The following is a 10313-nucleotide window of genomic DNA, read 5'->3' as shown; positions in this document are numbered from 1 at the left end:
GGCAGAAAACCTTAGTTTTATATAACACACACAAAAATATATTATTTGGCATTTTTAAATGTTCTTTGCCTCATCCACAGGAAGAAATAAAACTGTACATGGTTATCTCATCACAAATCTATGAGGAAGGCGCTATTTTTTATCCCTGTTTCACCAATGAAGAAACTGAGGTTCGGTGAGGTTAAGTCACTTGCCAAAGGTCACCCAGCTAGGCAGCACAGGGCTGGACTTCACATCCACATCTGACTGCAGAGCCAGTGCTTTCTAACAGCTCCCCTCCCCACCCATGAAGCTGTGTACATGTTTTCCTACTGTAACATGGTTTCTCTGAGAGCAGAGATCACGTGTGGCCCATCTCTGTATCCTGCTGCAACAGCCACCATTGTCCTGCCACACAGGAAGGTACTTGGGAGTGTCGGTGTAGCACATTTAGAATTCTAGCAGTGAAGTCTGATCATATGTGAGCCATGAACCCCTATGAACCGTCTGGGCTTTCCCTTTCCCTAACCTACTGGGCACAGTGGAGTCTGCCGCCTGTGGTTTCAGGACAGAGAGCCTTAGCATCTACGGACAAAGTTTCCCTCCCCAATAGACACTTTCCAATACTGCCTATCTCTCAGAGCCACACCGCCATCCTCTACATCCCGTGCCCGTCTCTCACCATCCTTCTTCTCCTTCGCAGGGCGGTGCTGAAGGGCACAGGTGTCAGGCATTTTGAGATCTTCAGAGAAGGGCAGAGCTGCTCTCACCATGGAGTATTAGAGCTGGAAGGGGCCCAAGGGCTCATGCAGTCTGTTCCTTGGTTTTACCCCTCTCATGATGCTGCTTCTCAGTCACACTGGCCCTCGGTCTGGCCAGCCACATAGCTAGCTGGACAGCAGTAGCCTCAAATCAAGGGGGGAGGCTGGTCCGTAATTGTTACACTCTGTGATGATTATGAAGTCAGCTTGTTGCACCCACATCCTGCCCAGACTAAAGGTGGGCCACTGCCACCACAGTTTCTCTCTGCTTCTGGTCAGCTGGGTTGTCCTGCACAGTGACGGCTGTCATCCCAAACAAACCAGATGGCATCAGAGGCACTCCATCAAGTGGGAGATGGGGAGGAGGCTGTACTGAAGAAAGAAAACTTCAACATGATGAATGCCCTCGACCAACTGCCAAAACCCTTTCCAAACCCCAAGTCTATGAACCAGACCGTCACTACCAAAGGACTCCCACTTTCCTCAAAGGGCAATTTGGTCAACTTCTTGGAGGATGATACCATCAACCTACCGTAAGACACAAATCTGGTCTTTTCCTCTCTCTCTCTCTCTCTCTCTTTTTCTTTTTCTTTTTTTCTTTTTCTTTTTACAGGGTCTTGCTTTGTCACCCAGGCTGGAGTGCAGCAGTGCAATCTCGGCTCACTGTAGCCTTGACTTCTTGAGCTCAAGTGGTCCTCCCACCTCAGCCTCTCAAGTAAGAGGGACTATTTATGAGCCACCACCACACCTGGCTAATTTTCATTTTCTTTTTTTTGTGTGTGGAAACAGGGTTTCACCATGTCCAGGCTGGTCTTGAACTTCTGGGCTCAAGCAATCCTCCCGCCTCAGCTTCCCACAGTGTTGGGATTGTAGGTGTGAGCCACTGTGCCTATAGTTTCTAAGAAAGGCTGGAGCCGGGGGCTGGGCAGAGAGACTTAAAGAAGCTGTACTTCCATGACTTGTCACAACCCAGTTCCTTGACTCCCAGAGAACAGTGTGTGAGCAGGTTGGATCTATGTGTGTATTCCTAAGCCCCAAATCACTTCTTGGAGGCATATGGCGCTCCCACCCCAGGAGGCCTTCCTGGATTAGTCAGTTTTGTTGACAGTGCTCTTGTCTTGCATTGTCTGGCTGTGGTCCTCACCATCACCAAACCCCCAACACCTCCATGGCTCCTCTTCCTCAACTCTCCCTGTTTGGTAACTTCATCTACCTGACTGTTCCCCAGTAGCCTGCCTTCCTTCGGACTGGGTTTTGCTATTCCTCCTCACCAAGTCTGGGTTTCCTCTACTTCATTCCACAAAACTCTTTGAGCACCTGCAAGGTGTCTGGCCCAGTGTTGAAGTTCTAGGAACGTACAGCTGGAAAGCACAGTCCCTGCCTTTAAGGAGCTCCCAGTCTGACGTGTGGAGGTCAGGGTTGAAAGGACGGGGATCATGCAATAACGAGAATTATACAGCATAGTCTGGTAAGTGCCAGGACAGGATGCCTTGAGGGACCAGAGGGGCTTAGTATAGCTTGAGACTGGGTGCAGTTGAGGGAGGCTTCTTGAAGGAAGTGATATTTGAGCTGAGTCTCCAAGGAAAGAAAGGAGTTAGCCAGTGAAGGGGTGGTGGTGCAGGGTGATGTGGGCTGGGGGAATTACATGCAGGGTATTTTTCTTTTCTTTTATTTTCTTTTTTTTTTTTTTTGAGACAGAGTCTCGCTCTGTTGCCCAGGCTGGAGTGCAGTGGCGTGATCTCAGCTCACTGCAAGCTCCGCCTCGTGCGTTCACGCCATTCTCCCGCCTCAGCCTCCTGAGCAGCTGGGATTACAGGTGCCCACCACACGCCCGGCTAATTTTTTGTATTTTTAGTAGAGACGGGGTTTCACCGTGTTAGCCGGGATGGTCTCGATCTCCTGACCTCATGATCCACCCGCCTCCAAAGTGCTGGAATTACAGGCGTGAGCCATCGTGCCTGGCCTCATGCAGGGTATTTTTATGGGCGAGTGACCTGTACAGACCTATGCACACGTGGCCCTGCACTTACAAGGGGCTTGTGCTTAGTTTAACACTTTGCTGTTACTATCTTCAAATTCATAATCTTTGAATAAGGGGCTCAGTGTACTTCAATTTGCACTGGGCCCCACACACTACATAGCTGGTCTTGATTCTATGAGAGGGATGTGGTGTCCGTTCCTGAAAGTGCCCATAAGCGAGCAGGTATGGCTAAAGTGATGGATACTTGTAGGAAACTTCATGGTATACTGGGAATCTTGGGCTCGAAGCCCAAATTCAAATCCAACTTCTGCCACTTAGAGATTTATGGTCTTAGACAAGTTAATTAAGATCGGAGGCCAGATGGGGTGGCTCACACCTGTAAACCCAGCACTTTGAGAGGCTGAGGCGGGCGGTGAAGTCAGGCATTTGAGACCAGCCTGGCCAACATGATGAAACCTCATCTCTACTAAAAATACAAAAATTAGCTGGGCGTGGTGGCACGCATCTGTAGTCCCAGCTACTCGAAAGGCTGAGGCAGGAGAATCCTTTGAACCTGGGAGGTGGAGGTTGCAGCGAGCCAAGACTCTGCCATTGCACTCCGGCCACAGGTCTGGGAGACAGAGCAAGACTCTGTATTTAAAAAAAAAAAAAAAAGATCAGGGACCTTCAACCTCTCATTTGCCAAATGGGGCTAACACCCATCCAGCAGAGCTATTGTGAACATCAGGAGGAGGAGATGTTCAGCATGTAGCCAGTGCCTAGCAGCCTAATACCCAGACTCTTCAGTCTACAAAAGACCTTGGTGGGGGAATCATTTATTCCAAATGTCCACCAAGGGCTAGCATAGGGGGTCTGGGCTAATCAGGATTTCTCAGGAGGAGGCTGATGAGGCTGGAACTCAGGGAGGAAAAACTTGGCCCATTCATCAACCAAGACGTGGGAGGCTGGCTGGGAGTAAGGGATCCACAAACTGTGGATTGTGACCTATTAATGGGTCAAGAAGTCCTTTTAGTTGGTGAAGACCACTATGATAAAAATAAACTGGCCAGGTGCAGTGGCTCACGCCTGTAATCCCAGCACTTTCGAAGGCCAAGGCAGGCGGACCACGAGATCAAGAGATCAAGACTATCCTGGCCAACATGGTGAAACCCCTTCTCTACTAAAAATACAAAAATTAGCTGGGCATGGTGGTCGCACCTGTAGTCCCAGCTACTTGAGAGGCTGAGGCAGAAGAATCGCTCAAACCCAGGAGGGGAGGTTGCAGTGAGCTGAGATCACACCACTGCACTCCAGCCTGGCCGACAGAGTGAGACTCTGTCCCAAAAACAAACAAACAAACAAACAAATAAATAAATAAATAAACTATAATATAATTGGAAATTCCAGAGCCCATTGCACACAGAGTAAGTATTGGTCTGCGAAATGTTTGTTTTAGTTATAGGTGTATATATACCTGTACGTACTAAGTTACCATGGAAAGTGTATTTTACTTTGGGTAAAGGTAAAAAAAAGATTTGAAAGCCAAACTTTTTGGCTTGATATTCTTCATCAGTTAAAAAATATATATATATTTTTATTTGTCTGGGGGCAGTGGCTCATGCCTGTAATCCCAGCACTTTGGGAGGCTGAGGTGGGCAAATCACCTGAGGTCAGGAGTTTGAGACCAGCCTGGCCAACATGGTAAAACCCCATCTCTACTAAAAATACAAAAGTTGGCCAGATGTGGCGGCATGGGCCTGTAATCCCAGATACTGGGAAGGCTGAGGCAGGAGAATCGCTTAAGCCAGGGAGGCAGAAGTTGCAGTGACTCAAGGTCACACCAGCGTACTCCAGCCTGGGTGACAGAGCAAGAATCTGGCTCAAAAAAAAAAAAAAAAAAAAACAAAGAGAGTAAAAACAAAAAAAATTAAGTGATGGGGATCATGTACAAGGTTTTTCTTTGTAATAGCAAATAATTGATAACAAAACAAATATCCATATAGGCCGGGCAAAGTGGCTGATACCTATAATCCAAGCGCTTTGGGAGGATAACTTGAACCCAGGAGTTCGAGATCAGCCTGGGCAACATGGCAAAACCCTGCGTCTACAGAAAAATACAAAAACTAGCTAGACATAGTGATGTGCATCTGTAGTCCCAGCTACTCAGGATAAGGTGGATGGATGGCTTGAGCTCAGGAGTTTGCGCCACTGCACTCCAGCCTGGGCAGCAGAGGGAGACCCTGTCTCAAAAAAACGAAACAAAAACAAATATCCGTGTAATGGAAAATCATATAACAGTAAAAATGACTGAACCAGAGCTACATGTGTCAATATAGATGAATGTCAGCACAAAGTCGAGTGAAAAAAGCAAGTTGCAGATGGATATGTGCTGAATAATATATTTTATTTATACATCTACAAACGTGAAAAATAATAGATCTTGCCTAGAGATAACATAAATGTGTAAGAAACCTATAGAGACACACATTGAATAGTAAATACACAATTTAAAATAAAGCTAGATGAGGAGTAAATGGAGGTTTAATATAATATTCTTAATATTTTTGTATAAGTCTAAAATACTTCATAATTTTTAAAAATTCAGAGTGGAAGAAAAAAGTTTTTGAGCATCCACCCCAACATATGTACATTTGTTTTATTTTATTTATTTCTGAGACGAGGTCTTGCTCTGTTGCCCAGGCTGGAGTGCAGTGGCACGATCTCAGCTCACTGCACCCTCCACCTACCGGGCTCAAGCGATCCTCCTGCCTCAGCCTTACAAGTAACTGGAATTATAGGCACCCGCCACCATACCCAGCTAATTTTTTGTATTTTTAGTAGAGACAAGGTTTCACCATGTTGGCCAGGCTGCTCTTGTACTCCTGACGTCAGGTAATAAACCCGCCATGGCCTCCCAAAGTGCTGAGATTACAGGTGTGAACCACCACACCTGGCCCGTATGTGTATTTGTATTCCTGTTAATTTTACATGCTAGATATTAATAGGTATTATTAAATGCTACTAAAATGTAAGTAAATATTAGTGATTCCTTCAAAATTTAAACAATAGTTAATAAACATTAGTGAAATTGAATGTATTACTTCCATACCCCAGTAGATCTTTGTGGTTATTCCCTGGGGCATTTGCACCCCATTTGGAGGGAGGACTTGCCATTTTAGCGTGTTTTTTAAATTGTAATTTTCAGAACACTTGCATCAGGATTTTCTAAGGATTTTTTTTTTGAGACAGAGTTTCACTCTGTCGCCCAGGCTGGAGTGCAGTGGTGTGATCTCAGCTCACTGCAACTTCCGACCCCCCAGGTTCAAGCAATTCTCCTGCCTCAGACTCCCAAGTAGCTGGGATTACAGGCGCCCACCACCACACTCAGCTAATTTTTGTGTTTTTGGTGGAGACAGGGTTTCACCATGTTGGCCAGGCTTGTCTCTAACTCCTGACCTCAAGTAATCCGCCCGCCTTGGCCTCCCAAAGTGCTGGGATTATAGGCGTGAGCCGGCGTGCCCAGCCAGAATCTTGTTAAAGATGCAGATTCCCTAGTCCCATGCTAACTGGGGACCAGAGACTAAAAGTCTGCATTTTTAGTAAGTGCCCTGGTGAGTCTGATGCAATGCTATAGAGCAATGAGGCTGTTCCAAGCTGTTTGCAAATAGCTGGGCATACTGGTAAGTCAGGCCCAAGGCCTGTCCTCAGGAGCCCTCAGGTGGAACGGGCTGGGGTGGCCTCCTTCATCTGACTTACCTGTCTCCCGTCTTGCTCCAGGAAGCCGATGCCAGTAGATGATTCAGATTGCAGCTCTGATGACACCAGCATCTCTGCCTTCTCATCCACCTTGCTGAACCCCATCAAATTAGCTGTGACCCAGCCCAACAGCAGCTTCTTTGCAGGGATGCTGGAGGGGGAGCTGAACAAACTCAGCTTCTCCCCGATGGCCAAGAATACAGAAAAGGAGGACCTGGCCCTCGGCCCCTGCCCATGCCCATCTAAGTGCCAAATGGCCACGAGGGGCCTGCTGGACCTTGACAACCCTGAGTTGGAGACAGAAACCTCCTCAACGCACTCGGAATCTTCTGTGGTTGTGGACCTGCCGGACACCCCCTTCATCTTTGAGCACACTGTCAACACTTCCACAGCTGTGGTGCGTTTCCCTTGCTCATGCGTTCAGCAGAGGCTTATTGTGCCAGGCACTGAGCTGAGCTCCGTGGGTAGTGAAAAGGTGCCTGCCACCTGCATCTCGACCTCAAGTTCATGGTTTAGGAAGGGAGAGGACGTGTCTGTAAAATCTCCAGTGCAAGACAGAAAGGGTTCAGTGCTGTAGGAAAAGTTCAGACCAAGTGCCACTAGGAATTCAGAGGAAACATACATTACTTCCAGATGCAGGAATAAGCTTGGTGGGTTTTGGTAACATCTGAACTGGGAAGCAGAGGTAGCACGTAAACATCTAGAGGTGGAGGAGGGAAGGCATTCCCTGGAGGGGCGGACCCTAGCAAAAGCTCACAGGAAAATATGGGAGGAAATCTCAATGTGAACAAGATGGCAGGTGATCTGTAGGAACAGGAAAGCGTGAGAAGCCCTGGATGAGGAGCTGGGATCAAGTGAGGCTCCTCGGGATTCCTAGGCCTCCTCCCTAGAGGGTATGGGGTGAAGGCTAATAATTTGCATTAGTAACAGATTCGCGGAGGATGCTGGTGCTGCCAGTCCGTAGGCTACATGCTGAACAACACCGTCCTACACTATGGGAAGTGAAGACAGGAGTCAGGATGGGGAATGTTAGTCTGGGGTCATCTTCCAGAGTACTCCATTGTTAGGATGCTTTATAGATTTTTCTGTAACTAACAGGGAACAGCTTTGTACAAAGCTTCACATCAGATGATGAAAGCAATTCGAGCTGTATCTTGGGAAGATGCCTGGAATTCCACTGTTGGATGGCCCACAGCAGTGTTTCTCAAAGTGCTCTCCAGATGGACAGTGTCAGCATCACTCAGCAAATCGTTAGAAATTTAAATTCTCACCTCCCTCCATCACATTTGGGCCTCCTGAGTCAGAAACTTTTGGGGCGGAGGCCAGCAATCTATCTTTTAATAAGTCCTCCGGGGTATTCTAATGCACACCAAGTTTGACAACCACTGGCCTAGATGGAGGAGAAACCAGACAGGAGGCAGCAGGCCCAGAAATCTGCAGTTATAAATCCTCCCTGATATGCTTAACCAGGCTTAGCAACCATTGTAGTACAAAGTGTATGGGCTCTGGGGCTATGGGTTTGAACCCTGGCTGTCACTTAATTGCTGTGTGATGATGGACCAGTCACTTGCCCTCTCTGGACCTAGTTGTTAAGAAGATCTCTAAGGTCAGCTGACAGAGTCTAGAACAGCGGTTCCCAACCTTTTTGGCACCAGGGACTGGTTTCATGGAAGATAATTTTTCCATGGATCAGGTTGGGGAGATGGTTTCAGGGTGATTCAGCATATTACATTTATTGTGTATTTTATTTCTATTATTATTACATTGTAATATATAATGAAATAATTATACAACTCACCATTATGTAGAAACTGTGGGATCCCTGAGCTTGTTTTCCTGCAACGAGAGGGTCCCATTTGGGGGTGATGGGAGAGTCACAGATCATCAGGTATTAGATTCTCATGAGGAGCATTCAACTTAGATCCCTCCCATACAATTCACAATAGGTTCACTCGCCTGTGAATATCTAATGCCGCTGCTGATCTGACAGGAGGCGGAGCTCAGGCGGTACTGTGAGCCATGGGGAGCAGCTGTAAATGTAGATGAAGCTTCGCTTGCTCACCCACTCATCTCCTCCTGCTGTGCTATCCAGTTCTGCACAGGATATCTGCTATCAGTCCATGACCCAAGGGTTGGGAACCCTGGTGTAGAAGAAATACGGAACGAGTGGGCGGGGCTGCCCAGGAGAGTAGCACATGCTGCGGGGCAGGGCTGCCACACTCAGTGCTGCAGTACCTTGCACCTTCCATCTGACTTGCCTGGGTCCCAGCAGGAGCAGGGGATGGGCGTGGGACATCCTGACCCCAGTTGGGAGGGAGAGGGGACAGGAAGGACAGGACAGATATGAGGAAGCCTTGGGGCTCTCTCTTCCCCTAGATTTCCTGGACCTACGCCTTGGGCAAGCAGCCGGTCAGTTTCTACCAGGTCCTGTTACAGGAGGTGGCCGAGACACAGGAGAATGAGTTGCCCAAGGCAAAGAATCATCCATGGATCTTCAACAAGATCTTGGGTACCACTGTCAAGCTGATGGAGCTGAAGCCTAACACATGTTACTGCCTCACTGTCCGTGCAGCCAACACAGCTGGGGTGGGGAAGTGGTGCAAGCCCTACAAAGTAAGCTCTGGGAAAAGAGGGGCCTTGGGGGTGGAGAGAAGTCCCAAACCAGGGAACCAGGGCTTTGGAGGTTGGGAACACCCCTATACCCACATGTCTCATCTGGCTAGCTTTCCTTCTGCCTGGATCAAGAAGCATCAATTCCGGGATGCATGCTTCTGGGAGGTTTACAGATTAAGCCACTCTGGGGCCCACTAGGAATGCATTTTTCAACATCCTATTTTTCAACGAACGTATTTTTCAACATCACTATAATGTTCCCCTTCCAAAGCCATTGGTTTTTAGACTCTGCAACTCAATGCCAATAATTATGAGTAGGCTGGGATGTCAAGGGCATTGAAAGAAACAGAGAAGACAAGAGGCTAAAGGGGGACGAAGGGAACAGCCGGCTGTGGGTAGGCGTACAGGGGTATCGAGGCCTGAGTACACACAGCCCTTTGGTTGGAAACATCCCATAACTGAGGAGGCACAGGCTTGAGTCATGCATCTTTGTACCTGTTTCCTGCATCAATGGCTAGGTTGGATAAAGGCTGTTTAGAATAGGTCTGAGTTAGCAGACAGAAAAAAAAAGGAGGTGATAGAGAAAGAGAGCCAGGCTCAGATCTGGGAAGGAATTCTGAAGGGTTTTCTTGTTTCACTTCAGTTTGCAACCCTGCCCACTGACTTCAGCAGCTTCCCTGAGAACGACCCCATCCAGATCACCGTGCGGCGCAAGGAACCCCAGCGAAAGATCGTGTCCATCAGGCTGGTGAAGATGCGGAGGCTGGAGGATCTGGAATACCTATTTCCCTATTAACAGGGAGGGCCCCAGGACACCCCTCACCAACTTTCAGCTTTGGCCCCGGGCCCTTAGGAACCAGAACCATGAGACTTACCGTACCACCAGCACCATGCGGGCCCAAGGGCCTGGCAGAGTGGTATGGGAACCCCACCCCTGGGCTGGGGCCAAGGCTAGATAGATAGGGGCCCCATTCACCTGGAGACATCCCAGTGGCCAGGCTCAGCCACTGCCCACAGCTGCTAGACTCTGTCCTCCCCCAAATCTGGGCTGGGTCCAGGTCCCTTATTAAAGAACTGCAGGCCATCCAGCACCCTAAAATCTGCTTTATGCTGCAGCCAGCCTCAGATCGGCTGGCTGACACCCACCTCCTAGCTTCCACCAGGACGGACTCTACATGAGTAGGGAGATGGAAAACAGGCAGCTAGGCAATAGGATGCTGCCATCACCCCTTCCCCAGTGGGGC

General features: G+C 48.4%; 1 protein-coding gene across 1 annotated transcript; it reads left to right on the top strand.

Annotated features, from left to right (window-relative positions):
* Positions 1-950: 950 nt before the first annotated feature.
* Positions 951-10160, top strand: FNDC8 (fibronectin type III domain containing 8). Its single transcript, XM_033184174.1, has 4 exons — positions 951-1273; positions 6478-6853; positions 8833-9069; positions 9713-10160. Exons 1-4 carry the CDS (start codon positions 1065-1067, stop codon positions 9863-9865), a joined length of 975 nt encoding a protein of 324 aa, XP_033040065.1. The 5' UTR covers positions 951-1064; the 3' UTR covers positions 9866-10160.
* Positions 10161-10313: the final 153 nt, after the last annotated feature.

This window comes from Trachypithecus francoisi, unplaced genomic scaffold (genome assembly GCF_009764315.1).
Source record: "Trachypithecus francoisi isolate TF-2019V2 unplaced genomic scaffold, Tfra_2.0 Lachesis_group20, whole genome shotgun sequence".
NCBI lineage: Eukaryota > Metazoa > Chordata > Mammalia > Primates > Cercopithecidae > Trachypithecus > Trachypithecus francoisi.
The sequence above is the reverse complement of the archived record's forward strand: the minus strand, read 5'-3'. Positions and strand labels throughout refer to the sequence as shown.